This window comes from Oryctolagus cuniculus, chromosome 1 (assembly GCF_051225735.1).
Source record: "Oryctolagus cuniculus isolate XC-2025 breed Fujian yellow rabbit chromosome 1, ASM5122573v1, whole genome shotgun sequence".
In the NCBI taxonomy this organism is placed as follows: domain Eukaryota; kingdom Metazoa; phylum Chordata; class Mammalia; order Lagomorpha; family Leporidae; genus Oryctolagus; species Oryctolagus cuniculus.
The window spans coordinates 63805448-63828006 of record NC_142867.1 but is presented as its reverse complement, the minus strand read 5'-3'; the positions used below and the strand labels follow the sequence as shown (position 1 = coordinate 63828006).

The window sequence follows — 22559 nt, the reverse complement described above, 5'->3', positions numbered from 1 at the left end:
AATCTGCAAGAGATAGCCAGGCACTGGGATGTGTCTCAGTCCACTGGAACAGGCTTAGGCTCTGAGTCCATAGGGTCTGAGCCTGGGTCCTAGGTATTTGAGAACTGGCCCTGAGCCCGAGCCTACAAGTGTCGTCTCAGAGCCTTTGTCTACCAGGACTGGCCTAGCAGTGGAGTCTAAAGGACTGGGCTTGAGTCTTCTTTTTTTTTTTTTTTTTTTTTTTTGACAGGCAGAGTAGACAGAGACAGAAAGGTCTTCCTTTTGCCATTGGTTCACCCTCCAATGGCTGGCACGCTGCGGCCGGTGCACTGCACTGATCCAAAGCCAGGAGCCAGGTGCTTCTCCTGCTTCTCCCATGCGGGTGCAGGGCCCAAGCACTTGGGCCATCCTCCACTGCACTCCCGGGCCACAGCAGAGAGCTGGCCTGAAGAGGGACAACCAGGACAGAATCCGGCGCCCCGACTGGGACTAAAACCCAGTGTGCCGGCACCACAGGCAGAGGATTAGCCTATTGAGCCGCGGCACCGGCTGGACTTGAGTCTTGAACTCACTTGAGCCTGGAACCATGGGGACCAGTCTAGAGTTTGAAGCTGGCTTAATTGTTGTTCTTCCAAACAGACTGCCATCTCTATGAGGGCAGAGACATTCTAGAACAATGTAGAGCATCGTAGGCATCTGATAATGGTTACTGAGTAAACTATGTATTATTTTACAGTTGTGGAAGCTGGGCCTTACAAAGGTGTTAAGTAACTTGTCCCAAGCCTCTGAGCTGATAACTTTCAGAACCTGCTGTCCTACCCTGTCTTTTTTTTTTTTTTTTTTAAGATTTATTTATTTATTTGAAAGAGTTACACAGAGAGAGAAAGGCAGAGAGAAAGAGAGAGGTCTTCCATCTGCTGATTCACTCCCCAATTGACCACAACGGCTGGAGCTGCACCAATCCAGAGCCAGGAGCCTCCTGCAGGTCTTCCCACATGGGTGTAGGACTTGAGCTGTCTTCTGCTGCTTTCCCAGGCCATAGCAGAGAGCTGGATCGGAAGTGGAGCAGGTGGGACTTGAACCAGTGCCCATGTGGGATGCTGGCACTGGAGGTAGCAGCTTTACCTGCTGTGCTACAGCACCTGCCCCTACCCTGTGTTTTACACTTGCAGAGCTGACATTCTTTGCCATGTTGTCACTCACATGGACAGAAACAAATCAGTCCTCAAACCTGCTTCCATATCCGGGTCTCTACTCCCTGCAACTTTCCTGTTTTTGACACTGTTCTCTTTCTTCCAGTGTGGTGCAGATTCTGCTTGCTGCGGGGGCTGACCCAAACCTTGGGGATGATTTCAGCAGTGTTTACAAGACTGCTAAGGAGCAGGGAATCCATTCTTTGGAAGGTAAGCCAGGCCACCCAGCTGCTCTGTGTGCTTTCCTCTGTCACTGCCACCAGCCTTGCTCTACTAGCAACTCAGAGTTGGAAGTCCTTTATCTCTGGTTCTGTAATTTATGTCACTGCAGAAGTCTTGGGGAACAAAATAGAGGCCTGATACCAATACTTAATAAAATGGAGGATATTTCAACCATGTTCTCCCAAAAGCACCTTGGCCTGTGGAGCCTCGGATGAGTAGATGGACAATGGAGTGGGTTTCAAGAAAATAATTGAGGCAACTGCATAGAATGTGCATTTGTTCTTTTCTGTTGCCTGCAGATTGACTGTGCCCCTGAACTAGAAGTTGTCTCAGTGGTTTCCTCAGCCTCAGAAGTCCCTGTACACTACTCTGAATGCTGCTTTTCCCCTGTTCCTAGATAAAAAATACAATCCTGTCTCTGGGACTGGCCCCTCGAGTTACTGTAAAATTCAGGACAAGCAGTGACATTTCTCTGTGCCTTGGTGTCTCTTCTTATAAAATGGGATCACCATCAGTGCCTCTTCTGGGATGTTGTATGGGTGATGTTTGGACTTCCGAAGAGGCTGTTGCACCTGTCACAGGGCTTGGTCACCATCTGCTGGAGAGTACTTGGGCAAGTCAATCCGTGTTGCCTTTAGTGAGTGCTTCTTCCAAAGTAGAGTTGAGAATTAAGCAGGGTTGTTTGGCTAAATGCAGAGGGAATATTCTGTGTTTGAGTTTTCACTTGTCCAGATGGTTCGCATTGCCAGCCCATGGTCCTGGGCCATTCACAGAGGCTGAGATTCCTCTGAGGTTACCAGCTGAGCAGTAGTGCCAGGAGGATGTATAGCTTTGCTGACAGCATTGTGGTTCATAATACTGACTCTGGAGGGGACTGAGCTGAGAGGAGCTGTGCACTCCGCATGGGAGCTCTGAGGGGGCCTGCCAGGCCACCACGGGTATGTGATAACCCAGAGTGGAGGTGTTGCTGCTGCCCCAGGGAGGTTTCTCAGCTCAGTGGCACAGGGGGAATGCCCAGGTCATCAGAGAACTGCTGCCCAAGGGAAGTGTGAGGCTGCCCTCGCGCTGCCTCTCCGCCTCTCTCTGCTGGAGCCCAGCTATTACAGCTCCATTGCTGAGGCCAGATCCATCACAGATGTTTGCCTGTCCTGGGCAGTAGTTCCAGCCTACCCTCAGCTGCTCTTGGGAATGTTCTCTAATTCTTTGCCTCTGCTGAGGTTATTTGAACTCTCATCTGCCCACGTCTTTCCTGTCCTCCTCAGCTGACTATTTCCTATGCAGGCCATGGCCTATACTCCTGGGATTCCCCTGAGCTGGGGGAATTTAGTCACTTTATGTTTCAGACAGAAGAGAACCCGAGGACTGTCAGACTTGCCCTCTATTTGCAATCTGAACTGGGGGGACTCAGCTTATGTGCTGTTTTCTCCTCACTCAGACACAGCATCACCACTCTTCATTCTGCCTAATGTTCGTGTGCTGTCACCAACAAGCAAGGAGCATTGCTAAGAAGCTGGGGCCGGGAAGGAGGGAGGGGATTCTCCATGAGTGCTGTCACTGCTCTCAGGGTCCTGCCAGGGCTCAGTACTTACTTTTGATTTCACACAATCTCAGCGCTATGAAGCCATCTAGTCCAGCTTCTGCTGACACTCTGCTTCCTACAAAGTTTTAACTTTGTGTCCTAATGATTCTTTCCAAGTTGATACTCATATTGAACATTCTAGATTGGTGGCCAGCAAAACCTATCTAGAAAGTGTCAAAAAGTAAACATTTTAAACCTTTGTAGGCCATTAAGTCTCAGTTATAACTGTTCAGCTCAGCCATTATACTGCGAAAGCAACTTATAGGCAGTACTCAAATGAGTGGGCTTGGATGTGTTTCATTAAAATTTTATTTTTCAGGGATATTTATTTATTTGAAAGTCAGTGTTACACAGAGAGTGGGAGAGATAGATCTTCCATCTACTGGTTCGCTCCCCAGATGGCTGCAATGGCTGGGGCCAAAGCCAGGAGCCAGGAGCTTCTTCTGGGTCTCCTTCATGGCTGGCAGGGTCCCAAGTACTTGGGCCATCTTCTACTGCTTTTCCCAGGCCATTAGCAGGGAGTTGGGTTGGCAATGAAGCATCTGGGACTCAGCACACAAATGGGATGCTAACATTGCAGGCGGCTAGGCCACAACACCAGCCAATCAATAAACGTTATTTACAAAATAGGCAACACCCTGGATTTAGCTGATAGACTATAGTTTGCCAGTACTGTTCTAGATCATTTCCTCATTTTTTCCCTTTCTTGCTGTTTTTGTTTGGTTGTTTTTATCATTATTTTTTAAAAGAATTTGTTATTTATTTTGAAAGAGTTACAGAGGGAGAGATAGATCTTCCATCTGCTTTTTCACTCCCCTGTTGACTACAACAGCCAAGGCTGGGTCAAGTCCAAAGCTCCCACGAACGTTGCAGGGGCCCAAACACTTGGGCCTTCTTCCACTGCTTTTCCTAGGCCACTACTGAGGAGATGAATCGGAAGTGGAGCAGCCAGGACATGAACCAGCACCAATATGGGATGCCAGTGTCACAGGCTGTGGCTTTACCCACTGTGTCACTACACCAGCCCCGCTGATTGGCTTTTGATCAACTTCTGAATTCTTTTTTTTTTTTTTTCAAGATTTCATTTGTTTGAGAGGCAGAGTTATAGACGGAGAGAGGGAGAAACAGAAAGGTCTTTCATCCACTGGTTCACTACCCAAATGACCACAATGGCTGGAGCTGTGCTGATCCAAAGCCAGGAGCCATCTGCTTTTTCCATGTCTCCCATATGGGTACAGGGACCCAAGTACTTGGGCCATGTTCCACTGCTTTCCCAGGCCATAAGCAAAGAGCTGGATTGGAAGAGGAGCAGCCAGGACACAAACCAGCGCCGATATGGGATGTCAGCACCGCAGGCAGAAGCTTAGCCTACTTCATGGCCCCTCTGAATTATTTTTAACTCTCATGCCAGCCAGTCAGCATTCTAGACAGGTAGGTATATAGATAGAGAGGAAACAAAAATATTGGAAAAGGCAATCATGGGGCCTGTGCTGTGGCACAGTGGTTGAAGCTGCCATTTCAGGGCCAGCATACCATATGGGCACTGGTTTGAGTCCCAGCTGCTCCTCTTCTGATCCAGCCCTCTACTATGACCTGGGAAATTGGTGGAAGATGGTCCAAGTCCTTGGGCCCCTGCACCTATGTGGTGACCCAGAGGAGCCTCCTGGCTCCTGGCTTCAGATCGATGCAGCTCTAGCCATTGCAGCATCTGGGGAGTGAACCAGCGGATGGAAGAACTGACTCTCTTCTCTCTCTCTTTCTCTCTGCCTCCTCTATAACTGTCTTTCAAATAAATAAATCTTTAAAAAAAAAAAAAGGCTATCATTTCTCTTGTGATATAAAGGTAAAAATATTAACTATCTCTTATTTTGTATCATTTGTAAATTCAGTGATTAGGCTTTCTGCAGATTCAGTTATTTATTCAAAATCATGTATTAATCATATTCCTGTGTTTCAGGCAAGTTTTAGGCCCTAGTGGGATAGACAGGATCCCTGCCATTGTGTACGTTGATTAAAATGTGTATAAAGACTCTGTGAAATACAGAGTACTGGAGTACATGATGCAGGATAGTTCTAATGTATTATTCAGCCCTGACAGCTATAAACCCACCAGACTTTATTCCTTTCCCTCCTGTGTCTTCATTCTTGTCGCTAAATTGTTAAGAGATTATCTCAGATTTGTTGCCAAAATAAAAATGCACCTGGCCCGTGTCTCTCACTGTGTGTGTGTGTGTGTGTGTGTGTGTACGTGCCCAGTTACCCTTTCTTTAATGTAATTAGGTTATTTGGGCATGTTGCTGTCTTAAGGAACCCATACTGGTATCCAGTAATCTCCTAAGTATTTAAGAATAATTACAAAAAAAAAAAAACACATTTGGGAATTTTTTTCAGGAATCATCAACAAACACACGCTACAGTTTCCAAGATCTACATCTCTCTGAACCTTTGCTTTCTTTCTAACTTCGGGCTATTTTGTGTGCCGGTTTTCTGGCCACTGGTCTTATTTTTAAGGGTGATCAGCCCAGATGTACTTTGCCTCAACTTTGTGTGCTCTGCTTCCTGACTCTTAGAATCATCTTGTGGATCTCCTCACTTCTTACCAGCCTAAGCCCTGATTTAGTGCCACCTTGACTATGTTTCTCTTTCCTTTTTTGAAATAAGGATACTTCGTTCTTTTTTTTATTTGACATCCATTCAATGTATATTTACTGAATGCCTGCTGTGTGCAAGTTACTGTACCCAGCTCTGTATCATTCTTCTTGATTAAACTAGGCAGGAATAAAAGCGTGTGTGGTTCTCTGCTCTTAGGATTGGATTGGCATTTTCATGAGAAGGTCCTGACTTGTGGGTGTGGATGTGGAGGATTGAGTAGAAGATACAACCCTCTTACCCAGAATACAACTACGCAGATTCACAGGGAAGTCATAAGCTCAAGAAAGTCTGACACACCTTCATCACTGGAGCATAAAGTCAGTGGCAAAGTGTACAGAGTATTGAAGGAAGGTGGTATGTTGGCATTTGTGATCATGGCAAGACCCCCCTAACCCCAAATAATACATCCTTTGTCTGTTTTATAAGTACCGTGAAAATCAAGAGATATGTGATATATGAGATGTGTGAATTAGAGGGATGTACCTTCCAGGCAGAGAGAACAGTAGCTTTGGAGAATGTGGAATGAGGAGTGAGGGCAGGTGGCCCCATCAGCCATGGTTTTGAGGATAAGAAGAAATGTCAGAGAAGAACGGCACATTTGGGAGGGCCCTCAGAGGCAGTTGTAGGGGCTCAGGTTATATTCTGAATGCCATTAAAGGATATTAAACAAGGGAATGTTGAATTCACGTTTACATTTTTTTTTTCAAGATTTACTTATTTATTTGAAAGGCAGAGTTACAGAGACAAGGAGAAACAGAGAGAGAGAGAGAGATGTTTCATCTGCTGGTTCACTTCCCAAATGACCGCAACAGCCAGGGCTGGACCAGGCTCAAGCCAGGAGCTTTTTCCAGGTCTCCTACATGGGTGCAGGGGCCCAAGGATTTGGGCCATCTTCCACTGCTTTCCCAGGCCATTAGTAGGGAGCTGGATTGGAAGTGGAACAGCCAAGACTTGAACCGGTACCCATATGGGATACTGGCACTGCAGTGGCTTAACCCGCTGCACTACAGTGCTGACCTCCATGTTTGCAGTTTCAGTGAACCATTTTGACAGGGGGAAGAGGAAATTGGAGGAAAGAGAACAGCAATGGTTCTTGACCTTTTGAGGATGGTGGACTCCTTTGAGAATATGATGAGAAGCTGCGTTACTCTCCAAAATGAACTTAAATTCCTGGGGATTGCTAAAGGTGGTCTTCAATGATGGAAGAAATAGATGTTAAGGAGATATTAGGAGGAGGTCAAATATTCAGTTGTATGTAGAAATTGATGGAAAGAGATCCCCATGCTGACACCTCAGCTTCTGCTTTCGGCAAACAGTTGGAGACTAGAATTCAAGGTTGTCTGGCAGGCGGTAGGGATTTAGGAGTCATCAGCTTTTACTTGGGAATTTAAACAATGGGTGTGACTGAAATTGCCCAAGGATAGGATTTGAGGTGAGAGAGTGGGAGGTCCAGCATTTAAGGTGTGAGGGACCAGGCAAGGAAACTGAAAGGCATCCCACAGCCTAGGGAGGAAAGCAGTTTTTTGTCCTCCTTGGCGAGACTATGTTACCAGTTGCTCCAAGCCTAGTGAGTATTGGTCCTAACAGGAAGAAGCTTACTCCACTGGGTGTTCATGTCTCCCACTCTTTTTTTTTTTTTTTTTTTGACAGGCAGAATGGACAGTTGAGAGAGAGAGGTCTCTCCTTTTCAGTTGTTTCACCCCCCAATGGCCGCTGCGGCCGGCACACCACGCTGATCCAAAGCCAAGGAGCCAGGTGCTTTTCCTGGTCTCCTATGCGGGTACAGGGCAAGCACTTGGGCCATCCTCCACTGCCTTCCCAGGCCACAGCAGAGAGCTGGACTGGAAGAGGAGCAACCGGGACAGAATCCGGTGCCCCAACCGGGACTAGAACCCGGGGTGCCAGCGCCTCAGGCGGAGGATTAGCCTATTGAGCTGCGGTGCCCACCCATGTCTCCCACTCTTGTCAAAGCTGGTGTTTCTGGGTAAAGGGCTGGCTTGCTGGTGCAGGTGACCCAGGGATGCTGGGTATGAAAGTCTTGATGGCCTGACTCTGCTTTCCTTTTGCTCAGGTCCTCAGAATGGCATCTTCAGAGGCACGAGGGTGTCCTGGAGAAAGGGTGGGCTTCAGTGCAGGCAGCCATGATTCTTCTAAGCTCTGACACTAGTTGTGTGATCTTGAGCAAGTGACTTAAAGTCCTACAATTTTCTCATCTATGGCTTAGGAATAGCAACACCTATTTCACAGGGTTATTAGGGTAACTGGAGGTAATCATATATGTATAAAGCATGATGCTGTTTACTGAAGAATTTCTCTGTAGAGGTGGGTTTACTGTTTACTGAAGAATTTCTCTGCATGAGGTAGGAGCCACTTGAGGAGGTACTGAGCAACTCACCACACAAGGGGTACCAACAGAGCTGAAGTCTGCCCACCAGGCATTCCATCAAGGGGCTTCCTACCTGGTGCACTGAATTATCTGGCCTCCTAGGTCTCAGTCAACCATGGGATTTCTGTAGTTCTAGAAACTCAAGGCTCACCATCAGAGCAAGTAATGTACTTCTAAGGTAGGATTTGAGCTAGATTTTGGGGGAGGAAAGGGAAAAAGAAAAGACATTCTAAGGGGGGAACACAGTCCGAGCAGAGGCACAAAGATGGGACAACAGTGGAGGGACATGTGAGGGTCTAAGCTGTGCCTCTCGTCTTATTCCTAATCTTGACCTTATCCCAATTTGCGCCTTGAGCCCACCCATGTCCACTCCAGGAGAGTTCCACTTGTGGCTGGCTGGTGGGTGGTGGGCCCAGTCCTCAGGTGGAGGAGGCACTAAATCAGTGGTAACAGTAAACAAGTCGCCCAGCCGGGGATGCCGCTGGCTGCTTGTAAGTAACTGTTATAAACATTGGGTGTCTGGGGCTGTCAGAGATGCAAGCGAGCACTCTTGAGTGCCTCTCATATGTACAATTAAAACAATAAAACACGGCAGAAACGTGGCCAGAACAGGCTGTAAATCAGCTTCTCTTCTCAGCTCCAAGTGGTGACTGAATAAAGATGAGTTGTGCGAAGCTGGGTTGGCATAGGGCCCTCTGTAGGTAGAGGACCTGGCTTGCGAGGCTAGACCTACCTGGGCCAACCCCACTAGTCTAAGTGCCCCTTTCCTATGGCTCCAGGGGCTGCAGGTCCTGGCCTGCTCTGGCTGATCACCCCATCTCTGTGTCTTCAGATGGGGGACAGGACGGTGCAAGCTGGCGTGTCACAAACCAGTGGACAAGTGCCCTGGAGTTCAGGAGGTGGCTAGGAATCCCTGCTGGCGGTAATGGACCTGATCTATATACTATATTTCTCCCCCCACCAAGGACATGCTCAAGAGTAATCTCATACTACCAACTCATCCACTGAGTCTAAGTTAACCACCCAGTGTAAAGCTAACCACTGCATACCCAGTCATACCCAGTCCCCGCAGATAGCACATGTGCCCATAGAGTACACAAACTTAAATGGGACTGCGGGGGCTCCAGAGGGAATAAACATCTCCTTGACAGCATGTCAAAACAGACTCCTGGGGGGCCGGTACTGTGGCGCAGCAGGTAAAGCCACCATCTGTAGTGCCGGCATCCCATATGGGCACTGGTTTGTGTCCCGGCTGTTCCACTTGTGATCCAGCTCCCTGCTAATGTGTCTGGGAGAGCAGCAGAGGATGGCCCAAGTTCTTGGGCCCCTGCACCCACGTGGGAGACCCAGATAAAGTTCTTGGCTCCTGGTTTCAGTGTGGGCCAGCCCTAGACCCTAGCCATTGCGACCATTTTGGGGGTGAACCAGCGGATGGAAGGTACCTCTTTCCCTCTCCTTACCTCTCCCTCTCTCTTTCTCTCCATCCCTCTCCCCCGTAATTCTGACTTTCAAATAAATAAGTCTAAAAAACAAATAAACTCCTTTTTAAAAAAAATCCTGGGCCGGCGCCGTGGCTCAATAGGCTAATCCTCCACCTTGCGGCACCGGCACACCGGGTTCTAGTCCCGGTTGGGGCGCCGGATTCTGTCCCGGTTGCCCCTCTTCCAGGCCAGCTCTCTGCTGTGGCCAGGGAGTGCAGTGGAGGATGGCCCAGGTGCTTGGGCCCTGCACCCCATGGGAGACCAGGAAAAGCACCTGGATCCTGGCTCCTGCCATCGGATCAGCGCGGTGTGCCGGCTGCAGCGGCGGCCATTGGAGGGTGAACCAACGGCAAAAGGAAGACCTTTCTCTCTCTGTCTCTCTCTCACACTGTCCACTCTGCCTGTCAAAAAAAAAAAAAATCCTGAGCCCCAATCCTAGAGATTATTCCATAGGTCTAATGTGGGACCCAGGATTTTGCATTTCCAGCAGGTCCCCAGTCTGAGTAACGTGATGGTCTTGTGATTGACCTGCTTTTAAAATTTCATCTGGACTTTACCTCCTGAAAAGAAACCTTATTTTGCCAATTTAAGCTTCTCTCCTAGAGAGACCATGTGCTTGAGCCATGATGTGGTGGGCGTTCAAGAACAGCTTAACAGCTGTGATGGTGAGAACAATTTTCAACACCTTCAGAGGCTCTGACTCCTTATGTGTGAAATACAGGTGATTGGAGAGTCAGAAATAGTTTTCCCTTACCTAAAACCTGGGACACAGAAGGAGCTCTGCTCGTGCAGTCTGTGCTTGCACATCATTATCATCGTTGTGCTCATCGTCCTCTGATGCAGCTGCAGTCAGAGGCCTTGGCACAGCCTTCAGATGCTCTTCTGTGGTAGCAGACTGTTGTCCTGCAAGAGCCAAATATTGTTTGGAATCCAAAGACTGGCTGGAACATCACCTAACTGTGAGACCTTGGGCAATTCTTCTTCCCTCGGAGCTTATTTTCTCATCAATAAAGAATAATCTGTTCTACACCATAGGCTTTTATAAGGATCAAAATGAGAAAATACCAGGCATCATTCATATGTAGATACTAGCCAGAACAGTCCTTAGTAGTCAGAAAGATTGAAGACATGACCAAGATAGTATTTGACAAGGGTCCAGTCAGGCGTACACACCAAGGACTGTCAGCACAGAGAAGAGAATGTCTGGGAAGCAGTCAAGGAAATAAAATGGTACTTGAGCTTCTAAGTCTAGCGTGGTTTTGGATCGCTATCTGGAGGGCTGCTAGGTGGGTGAGGTTGGGTGTGAGTAGAGAAGGGGTGTGCTGTGTCCATAATGGAAGCAGGAAACAGGAATTACATTTCAGGCCAGTAAGGGAGCATGTGTTAGTTTGGGTGCCGCATCCACACAGCAGATTTGTTCCACACAGGGCTCAGTAAAGGTGCAGCATTAGGAGACCAGGGCCACACCAAGACCCTTGGACTCTAGCCATTAGCTGGAGAGGTGCCTTGCAGGTCCTAGAGGAGAGGGTACTGCAGGAACTGATTCCTTCTGGCGTCACAAGCATGGAGAGGTGATAATGAGCCCATAGGGGCCACAGCAATGGGTCACATTCCTGGATACTTACAGTGTGTCCTTGCCACCTTCATTGTGGGCACTAGAGGAAACCGAGGCAGAACGATGATACCAAACACCAGCAGAGCCCACACTTAGCTCAGACCCACTGGCTGGCCCAAAGGCTTGGGGCTCTTCAGGCCAAAAGCTGTTAGGGCAAATTATTGTTTTTCAAAATGTCGCTGCCTCTTCCTCATCCCTGTCCAGACCCACTCAGAGCCTTGTCACAGCTCCAGGGCCAATGGTTCAACATGTCATTTCTCAGCAGTGCCTGCCACGATAGAGTCCCCGGGATGGACAGTGCGCTGTCACTCCAAGCATTGTGGCCAGGATTAAATGTATCAGCCAGGTTAATTGTTTCCATCTGTTTAGCCCTCCAAACCTCCCTCCCTCCCCCCCATATATATCTATATATCTACATATATATCTACATATATATATATATATCTCCTAGGAGAGGGAGTTAGACTAGTTGACATGTTTTATTAAAAAGAATAAATTTGATGCATTTATAAAAATAAGAAAATGTGTGATAGGGTGGCAAAGAACTCCTCTTGTGATTTTTAACTGATTTACATATTTTGTGTATAAATATTTTTTCATCAAAAGTTCCAAATCAGGGATGGGTCCCACACACCACACAAAATATATTAGAGACATTTATATGGATAGCAGGAAGGGAGACAGAGGGCTGAAATTTTCCAGGCACCCAGTGATTGATGGGGGCTGAGGCTCCCCCTGACGCTTTATTGAGTTTCCGATGATTATCTCTCGCTGAGACATTTTTTACAGATGACGGTCGAGCTGTCACAATGGACCATGGGGGGAAAAAAAACCAACAATAATAACACTTTAATCTTTTTACTGCACTGCTCCCTAGTATCTCAGATTCATCTTCCCTGACGCACGCAGTTCATTATTCTGCCCCTCCCTGGATGGGAAATAAAGGAAAATAAATATATATGTAGACACACTTACCCACATACATACACACACGCAGAGTATATAAAAGAGACCACCTCAGAACCAGAGAGGGGCAGAATTTATTGTTCTTTTTGCAAGTGTTGAGGTTTATTAGTAGAGATGCTGGGTTGGCTTGGAATTGGCTATTAATTACAGCATTTTGTATTTGTTTTTTATTGCGAGTTTTTAACATCTCAAAGGAAAGGCAGAGAAGAGGCAAGCAGGTGTGTAGCAGTGGGAGCACTGAGGACCAAGTTTGGTTAACCGAGTGACACAGCCGGCGAGGGGCAGAGGGCAGGGCTCTTGTTGCCAGCCCGCCCCAGAAGCTCTCCAGAACTGAATACTGCTTTGATTAGGGCAGAGGCTGGGGTGTTGGGAGAGAGGATGAGTTCAGGGTGGTTATAGTACAAATCAAAGGGATGTAGATACCAGCATCTTAGGGGAAAAAAGGAGATTGAAGCAGAATTTGGATGGGTCTGCAGAGTAATAGATTCTTAGTAGTCTGCCCTACCTTTTGAATTTGATGATGTGAAGATGAGATACTGGCTTTGGAAAGCCCCACCTAGTCAGAGGATCAAGGGTCCCTGGGCCAGAGCAGATGCCACACTGAATGTCTGTGGCCATACATAAAGTCAACAACCTGTCTTCAGGTTCCTTTCCAGCCTTCCAGGGCTCCCCCTTTCCCATGGCAGTGAAGGAAGATGGGCTTGGGGTCCCTGTGGGAAGGCCGCCTTTGCTATATCTCCAATAGAATAAGTGTGTCCCAGTCTTGTCTTTATTTCTTCAAACCTTTTCTGAGCTCCTACTATGTGCCAGCTCCCATGCTACACAAAGATGGGTTCATAATGAGGTGAGCAGGGTCCTGTTCCCATGGAGAAAACTTCTAGTCCATGGTCAGAGAACATGGTGGCTGTAAAAACCACATTCAAGTGGGGGCTGGTGCTCCAGCCATAGACCAAGCTAGGTGACTGGACACGAAGGATGAAGAACTCTGGAATGCCTGTCCTTCAATAGCCTGTATTCTGCTTGGGGAGACAAGCTTGACATCTGCATTTGCCATGTTCAGCAATCTGAGAACACTCAGGATGATGTAAAGAGAAATACCAACTAATTTGAGGTAACTTAGACATTACAAGGACACATAAAGGGAAGAGTGATCCAGAAAAAATGAGACTGCTGGAGTTGCAAAAATCTGTGGAAATGTAGATAAATAAAAGGAAGGTGTAATGAAGGCATGCAAGAAAAAACAGAACAGCAAGTGTGAGCCGTGGACTTGGACAGTTCAGTGTGGCTTTAGACCGGTCACGTAACCTCTGTAAGCCTCAGCTTCTTCCTTTATTAAATAGGAATAATATGACAGGCTAGTATGGTTCTAAAGAAAGTAGTTAGGAAGTTCTTGGCACTGTACCTGGCATGTGAGCATTCAACAAATGAAAGCCATTATGTTCTTAATGAAGAGTTACATAGCTAGCTGTTGTATACTGGAGGAAGACTGTGGGTCTTAGGACATTAGCCACAGGACCCAGCTATGACCCTCCACTGAGTATGAAGTGGGACCCCTGCAGTAAGCCAGATTCATTCCGCAGTGTTGGGGTGATTCTGTTCAGAGTCAGCATGGTACCAGGAAGAGGAAAGGCACAGTAAATGAGTCCTTATTACACAATAGGCAAGATGTGCAGCTCTTTACATACATTTTTTTAATGTAACAGTTTTATTGAAGTTTATTTTACATACTCTGCAATCACTATGTAAAGAATATAATTCACTGGTTTATAGTATGTTCACAGGAGTTGTGCAACCATCAGCACAATCAATTTTAGAGCCTTTTCAAAAAAATTTTTTTAATTTTCATTTTATTTGAAAGAGAGACAAAAACTTCCAAGCCCTGGTTTACTCTTTGAAAAGCCCATAGCAGCCAGAGCTGAGCTAGACTGAAGCCAGAAATCCAGAACTCAATCCATGTGTCCCATGTGGGTAACAGGGACCCAATTCAACCATCACCTGCTGTTTCCCATGGTGCACATTAGCAAGAAGCTAGAATCCGAATCAGAGCCAGGACTCGGACCCTTGCAGGCATCCCAAGCAGCATCTTACCTTCCGTGCCAAGTGTCTGCCTCAGTTTTAGAGCCTTTCATCACCTCATAGGAAAGTCCCCTATCTATTATCAGTCCTTCTCCATTGCCCGTCAGTGCGGCTGTCACTAATCTACTTCCTGTCTTTATAGATCTGCCTAATGTGGGTATTTCACAAACATGGAATCAAATAGCATGTAGTCTGTTGTGACGGGCTCTTTCAGTCAGTGTAATATTTCAGACATGTTGTAGCATGTATCAGTACTTCCTACTTATAATTGAGTGGTTGACTAATATGCTGTTTATGGCTATACCACATTCTGTTTATCCAGTCATCAATTGAGGGACATTTGGGTTTTTTCATGTTTTGGTGGTTATGAATACTGCTAATGAATATTTGTGTACAAGTTTTTTTATGTGCTTAATGTTTTCAGTTTTCTTGGGTATAATATACCTACAAGTAGAATTTTGGGGTCATGTCATAACTTGGTGTTTTTCATCTTTGTGGATCTGCCAGAGTGTTTTCTGAAGCAGCTATGCCATTTAACATCCCCAGCAGCCGCGTGTTCGAGTTCCAGGTTGTCCATATCCTCACCCACTCCGTTACCTCTTTTTATTGTAGTCCTCACAGTGGGTGTAAAGTGGCATCTCACTGTGGTTCTAACTTGCGTCTCCCTCATGGCTAGTGATGTTCAGCATGTCTCCATGAGCTTTCTGGCCACTTGTGTATCTTGGAGAAATGTCGGTTCAGATCCATGGTGTTTTTCCTTGGGTTTGCAGTTGAATCTTGTGAGGAAGGTGCTTTTCCCTCCATTTTGCAGATGGAGAAACCAAATCTCAGAGACGTTAAGTGTTTTGCTCAAAGTGAGACAGTGAGTTTTGCTTCCCAGTCTGACTGACCCCAACCCCATGTGCAAATATGGTGCTGCCCACTGAGGATTCACAGTAGGATCGCAGGGTCCTTTTGTGGGAGCCCTCACCAGCAGGAAGGAGGCAGGGAAGGATGGAGTAGGAAATCTGTTGGGAGAAGTTAACTGGGGCCAACTGGGAGAGGCCTTTGAATGTCAGCAGAGGAACACAGGTGGGATCTGGCTTCCAAGACTGGTGATGACTTGTTAATTTTAAAATTGCTGTTTCCTTGGTGCAAATTGTTTCCTGTACCCCTTACTATACCACCTCATCTCAAATTAATAGGCATTAATGTTCCCTTATTACCAGTGATAAATTTGAGGCCTAAGGGGCTAAAGTGATTTTCCAGAGTCATAGAATCCAGGTCTTTCAGATTCAGAATTATGAATTCTTTCCTCTCAGAGACACTGCGTAAGAGAGAGATTACTTTGATGTTATTTGTAGCATTTACAAGCTTTTGGGGCAGAGCCTGTTCTGCATTCACATGGTGTAGTGTGTGGAAAGTACTCAATGTTTGGAGCAGTGAGGAAACAGACTCAAGTACATGGTGTAGAAGGACCTAATTCCAACTTAGATTTTTGTGGGGGCAGGGTAGTGTGAGTGAGCCCTTGGGTGGGGGATCTCATTCCCAGATGTGGTGCCTGGGGGCTGAGGCTTTGCTCGAACTTTGTAGATCTGGGGTTTGGGAAGAGCGCCTGGAGCAGGACTGTGCAGATAGGAAGTGGATCTGACCAGACTGAGTCTTCCTCGTGTTCATCACAAGACATTAGGGTGGGAAGGACCCTCAGAGATCAGGGAGTTGGTGCTTCTCAGAGTATTCTCTCAGGAGCAGTGCAGTGGGTTGTTATTATTATTATTATTAATTTGAAAGGCAGAGATACAGAAAGAAACAGAGATCTTCCATCCACTGGTTTACTCCTTAAATGGCAGGAATGGCCAAGGCTAGGCCATGCCAAAGCCAGGAGCCAGGGGCTTCATCCAGTTCTCCCACATGGCTGCAGGGTCCCAAGCACTTGTACTATCTTCCACTGCTTTCCCAGGCACATTAGCAGGGAGTTGGATCAGAAGTGGAACAGCCAGGAATTGAACCACATGGGGTGCTGGCATTGCAAACAATGGTTTAACCCAGCTAAGCCACAACCAGCAGTGGGCTTTTTTTTAATTATTACTATTTGACAGATAGAGTTAGACAGTGAGAGAGAGAGACAGAGAGAAAGGTCTTCCTTCTGTTGGTTCACTCCCTAAATGGCCGCTATGGCCGGAGCTACACCAATCTGAAACCAGGAGCCAGGAGCTTCCTCCTGGTCTCCCATATGGGTGCATGGGCCCAAGCACTTGGGCCATCCTCCACTGCCTTCCTGGGCCATAGCAGAGAGCTGGACTGGAAGAGGAGCAACCAGGACTAGAACCAGCGCCCATATGGGATGCCAGCGCCGCAGGCATTAACCAAGTGAGCCATGGCGCCGGCCCAGCAGTGGGCTTTTAAAATGTATGTTCCCAGGCCTTGCCTGCTGAATCTGAATGCCTGAAGTGAGCCCAAGAATTAGCATTTATTGATTAGCTAACCAGGTAATTCTGTCTCCACTAAAGCTTGAGAGCCATTGATACAGAAAAGCTTTTTAAAAACAGAGAAGGTGCGGCACAGAGGGATTGAGCCATGTTGGTGAAATGGCCAGGTTTGTTTGTTTGTTTGTTTAAAGATTTTATTTATTTGAGAGGCAGAGTTTTAGACAGTAAGAGGGAGAGACAAAGAGACTTCCATCTTCTAGTTCACTCCCCAAATGGATACAACAGCCAGAGCTGGGCTGATCTGAAGCCAGGTGCCAGGAGCTTCTTCCAGGTCTCTCATGTAGTTGCAGAGGCCATCTTCCACTGCTTTCCCAGCCCATAGCAGAGAGCTGGATTGGAGGAGGAGCAGCTGGGACTGGAGCTGGTGCCCATACAGGATTCTGGTGCCACAGCAGAGGATTAACCCACTGCGCCACAGTGCCAGCCCTGCTTACATCTTTAAAGGCAAGGGCATTGCTGCGCATTCTGTAACCTGTGATAGCACCAGCTCCTGGAAGTTGCTGCCAGAGGCTGAGCCTGAGAGAAAGGGTCATGGCTAGGACTCCTTTCTCCTGCACGAATGAGTAGTAAATTAAAGCTTTTGATATCTGGAGACCTTACCTCTTAGACCTTTTTTCAAAAAAATCTCCCCTACTAGACTTAGTGCCTTAGCCACACGTGGTCTATTTCTGTGCTCCTAGTGCGGAACCCCAGGGAGAAGAGCAGTGTTAGTAATGTTCTCAGCAATGTTTTTAAAACCTGTTACCATATTTGATTCTCTTAATGTTTTTTTCAGTATTCTTCAGATTACTGCCTAGACCCATTTTACAGATAGTACATAAATGACAGTTAAGATTCAGAACTGGTATGACTCCTTAAATAGCAGTTTCTCATCATGGGAGGGCATGTGTTTTGCGGTTTGAGCAGGCTGGGGAGTGGTAGGGCTGCATGCCGGGCTTCAGGGACCACTTTCTGCTTCTGCTGAGTCTGCCACTGCTGAAGCCAGGGAATCCTGCAGAGTGTACCTCTGGGCACAGACCTGCCACAAGCTCCTAGACCTGAATGTGGCACCTATGTGTAGACATTTCAATCTCAGACGGCAGGGGTGGAAGCAGAAGGGTGTGAGAGTGATGCTACCTGACTCCTCCTGGGTGTGAGGGCCACAGAACCTCCTCCCCTCAACTCCCCGCTCCCCGCCCCTGAAGGGCCAGGGAGGAGAAGCAGGAAGCTGAGCCAGCCTCGCCCTGCATGAGGGACAGGCTGGGAAGAAACAGTCCACCAGCTGGGGACCAGCTATACACACAGGCCTGGAAACACGTCCATGTTCGCCGCTGGTGAGCTTCTGAGGATATACTTCCCCTTCATCGGTGAGGGCACCTCGCCCCACCCCTTTGTCGCCCTCAGCCACGCTGCAGAACGGTGGTGGTGCTGCTGCGCGGTTCTCAGCAGGAGGCGGGAGGAGGCCGTCCAGCAAGCAGTTGCTGAGTGACTTCAGGTGGAACTGGCGGTTCTTCACTCGACACTGCTTGTTCATGCTCACGGGGCGTCTCTCAGAGGAAAGGTGTATGCAGTGCTCCCAAATGAAACCTTTTTCTTTTTAATTTTTTTAAAATTATTATTTATTTTGAAAGATGGAGTTACAGAGAGAGGTAGAGAGAGAGAGAGGTCTTCCATCCACTGATTCACTCCCCAGATGGCTGCAACGGCCAGAGCTGCGCTAATCCAAAGCCAGGAGCCAGGAGCTTCTTCAGGGTCTCCCACATGTGTGCAGTGGCCCAAGGACTTGGGCCATCTTCTACTGCTTTCCCAGGCCATAGCAGAGAGCTGGATCGGAAGTGGAGCAGCTGGGACTCGAACTGGCGCCCATATGGGATGCTGGCGCTTCAGGCTGGGGTGTTAACCCACTGCACCACAGCGCTGGCCCCCAAATGAAACCTTTTTCCACAGCAGGCAGAACACACTTTGGGAAGCACAAGATTAGGCCATAAGGATAATAGCAAATGTTGATTGAGAGGCACTGTGTGCCAGGCTCTGTGGCGAGCCCCTTCATGTAATCCTTGCAACAACCTGTGGAGGAGGTGCTGTTGCCATCTCCAGGTACTTGGCACAGAGAGGTTAGGTAAATTGCCTCAGATTGCACAGTCTGGAAATTCAGAACTGCAGTTCAAATGCAAGTGCTCTGGCTGCAGAGCTCACTTATTGAACAGTCTCATTCTACTCCTCCTCTGCTGTTGGCTGGTACTGTTGTTACTATTCCATAAACAAAGATAATAGTAGTGCCATATTTATGGTGTATTTTATTTGTTAGTTCAACAAGCATTTGTCAGGGGTATGTTTATGGCCCAACACAGGGCTGGGTTCTGGGGATATAACTGGGGAAAAGATGGTCACCCTTCCTGTTCTTACTGAGCTTTTGTCCTAGTGGGGAAACAGCAGGTGGGTGCAACAGAATAAAATACTGTCGGGGCTGGCGCCGCGGCTCACTAGGCTAATCCTCTGCCTTGCGGCGCCGGCACACCGGGTTCTAGTCCTGGTCGGGACGTCGGATTCTGTCCGGTTGCCCCTCTTCCAGGCCAGCTCTCTGCTGTGGCCAGGGAGTGCAGTGGAGGATGGCCCAAGTGCTTGGGCCCTGCACCCCATGGGAGACCAGGAGAAGCACCTAGCTCCTGCCATCGGATCAGCGCGGTGCGCCATTGGAGGGTGAACCAACAGTAAAGGAAGACCTTTCTCTCTCTCTCTCTCTCTCACTGTCCACTCTGTCCAAAAAAAAAAAAAACTGTCGGGAGATGCCTGAGGAGCTCTTAGGAGCAGAAATGACTTCAGGCCTGGGAGGCATCACTGGAGGGAAGTGACTTCTAACCGAAGACCTAAAAATGAATTGGAGTTAGCACCCCGAAGGTGTGGGAGAGAGATGTTCCAGGCACTGGGGTGGTAGGAAGAGAGTTGTGATAGAGAGCCCTGAGAGGAGCAGGGGTCCTCCTCATGGACATTCCGTGTTAGTCAGCACTGATGACGTGGGAACTGAAGTGGCCCTAATGGGGCTCCGGGACTTCCTCTGCTTTTGTGGTGAGCAGCCTTGTTGCTGCACTTGTGAGACTGTTACTGCTTGTCTGCTCAGTGGTCTGATTATTCATTATTGTGTGTCCAGAAGCTACCACCGTGCACTGGTGCTCATTAAATGTTGTTTGTTGAGTGAATGATGTGTTTTCTTTGTCAAATGGATTAGACCCTTCTTGCTTTCTTGAGCCAACTATCACTTTTCCTCAGGTTCGTCATTATATCCAGCAGTTAACATCCTGTGTGGCAGTTCAGTGAAGCCCTGAGGGGCTTTGAGGTGCTGTACTCTGAATTCCTTTTCAGCTTTTCATTGTCCCGTTCTTTTCCCTCCCTGCCTGGCCAGTGCTTGATTGTAATCAATCTGCTTGATTCTAAAGTGTTGTCCCCAGCCACCTTCTCTGTGCTCCTCATCTGCAGTGGGCTGCGAACAAGCTTATCTAGCATGATTTGGTAAGACTGGTTGTGACTCAGAGTTAGCTATCTCTGACTGAGGTCCCAGCGGCTCTTTTGGAGGAAATGTGTGGATGCCATTGCTCATGGGATGATGACGTTAGCTGTGCAGAGGCCTTCCTACTTCCTGTTCTCCCTTCTCCAGCAAAGGTCAGATAATGCTGAGGGGTCATCAGTCTGGAGTAGAAGTGCTAACTGACCATTGATTCTGTAGATCACAGAGAATGTGGAGTGTCCTCCAGCTACGCACCACTCTAACTTCATATTCTTACATGTTTGGTGGAAATGCCTCCACCCCAGCCAGCTGTGAGCCTCAGGCAAGTTCCCCAGAGAGAGTGCTTGCACCTTTCCTTGAGCAGAGAAAGCAGAGGGCATCAGAGCCAGGGGTAAGACCAGGTCATTTGGGCTCTCCTTTCTCTGAGTTCTGATTTCTCTCACTTGCAAAATGAGGCTGGTTGCATGGTAGGTTGGAAAGAAAGTGAGAACTCAGACTGAACCTGGGTTCTAATCCTTGCTCAGCCGCTTACTGGTTATGTGGCATCTGAACTTCAGTGTCCTCATCTGTAACATGGGAAGAATAATTCCCACTGTGTTCGGTCGTTAGAAGAATTCAATCAGGTTAAGTATGCTGAGTGACCATGCCAGCTATGTCAACAAATAAGATCTGTTAGTAGGATGAGGAAACATGACAGTCCTCCGGCTTCTGGACTATACATAGCTTATTCAGTCCAGCAGGAGGTGAAACGCATGACCACCTGGAAAAGAGTGGTTAGGAATTATCTTTTGCTTTTGGCTTCCTAGGCCAGATCACTCCTTGACTGAATATATCCCTTTTTCCAATGAGAGGCAAGAGGAGCCCACCCTTTGTAGGATATGTACCAGGGACTAGGGGAAAAAGGGATGCTGGTAGGCAGAACCACAATGAACTCCACCCAGAGGGAACATCAGATAGTTAACCCAGATGATTTCCCACCAAGGTAGAAAGAAACTATCACTTGAGCAGAATAGACATTGTTCTTGGAGGTCTCATTTCCCCTGGTAAGGTCCCACAGGTGGGGTTACCTTCCAGTTTATGGTCCACACTGAGACTAGCCAAGATAACAGGTGTAAATCAGTGATCCTCTTGGGTGGATAGGGCTGTGTGATTACCCAATCCAGAGAGTCTTGTGAAAGCAATGATTGCTCTTAGATTATCTTCTATCAAATTGAAGAGAGATGATCATGGATATTGACACTAAAGTGAGCCTGGGAGTTTCGGGTTCCTTGACCACATGAAATGCTTGTTCTTCCTTTCCAGGAATGTTTACAGGTAGGGTAGAAAAGCAGATCACAACAATACATAGACAATAAATTCCAGTCTTGGAGGGAACACACACAGGCACACAGAGACATACTGAACCCATGGGATTGTGTCTACGCAATCTGGAAGGACACACATCAGAGTGCTAAATAGTTTCTCAAGTTACTGAGATGTTCGTCCCTTTCTTCTTTGTACTCTCCTGTGATTTCAAATTTTCATCACTTTTAGAAATTTTAAAAGTTCTTTAAGAATTTAAAATAGCCCACCAGACTCTGAATGTCTTCAGAGCAGAGATGTGTTAGTCTCCAGAACAGCTTCCATGTGCCGCTGTTCTCTTCCTCTGCCCTCTCTAGCCGTCTTCATCCAAGATACCGTCCCTTCCTCCTCTGGGAGGATCTCTTCATGCCCAAGTTGAGCCAGGCTCCTGTGTGGCTTTCTGAATCACCCCATTACACCACTAATACAGCATTTTTCTCAAACAGGACTATATAAAGATCTGTTTATTGTCTGCCTCCCTCTTCAGATTAGGTCAGGGACCACGTCTGATTGATTTTATGGCCCCACGATGAATCCTAACAAATAACAGTTGTCAGTCAGCATTTGTGGGACTCACTGGCCTGTTCTCTCTCCTATTGCCAGCACTGATGGCCAGGTACGTAATAGGTGCCAATTAATGTTTAGTGAATAGGAGGATGAGTGGGCGAGTGAATTAAATGCCTAGAGAAAGCAGGTAAAATTGGTGGCTCATGCATTTGTTGCTAACGGAAGCCTGTGTGTTGCTGTCTCTGCAGTCCTGGTCACCCGCGAGGATGACTTCAACAACCGGCTCAACAACCGTGCCAGCTTCAAGGGTTGCACGGCCCTGCACTATGCCGTCCTTGCTGATGACTACCGCACTGTCAAGGAGCTGCTTGATGGAGGTGAGAGCATAGTGGATGGGCTGGAGGAGAGGGGCTCACCTGGGAGCCCCATTAACCCTCTCCCAGCGGGACATGCCTTGAGAATGGCTGTGCCTCCTGAGAGTGGCAATGTGCTCCTGAGATTTGCCCTCCTGTGGCTAATGTGTGTTCTTTGTGTTGGGGGGGATGCACCACACCACGCTGCCTGTCAGCATGTGCTGTGAGAGTTTTTTCCAATTGCTGCTCTCCCAGAAGGG

At 47.6% G+C, this 22559-nt stretch overlaps 1 protein-coding gene across 5 annotated transcripts in view; it reads left to right on the top strand.

Moving 5' to 3' along the window:
* The window catches only part of CLPB (ClpB family mitochondrial disaggregase), a 140694-nt gene that overhangs the window by 57062 nt on the left and 61073 nt on the right, over positions 1–22559 (top strand). For 3 of the 5 annotated variants that reach the window (XM_002708715.6, XM_089330372.1, XM_089330373.1), the window contains exons 4-6: positions 1279–1382; positions 8844–8933; positions 22195–22323. In XM_002708715.6, coding sequence (XP_002708761.3) covers positions 1279–1382; positions 8844–8933; positions 22195–22323 — 323 coding nt within the window. The remainder of the gene's footprint in view (positions 1–1278; positions 1383–8843; positions 8934–22194; positions 22324–22559) is intronic. The other 2 variants (XM_008264387.5, XM_089330374.1) reach the window with 1 other exon arrangement.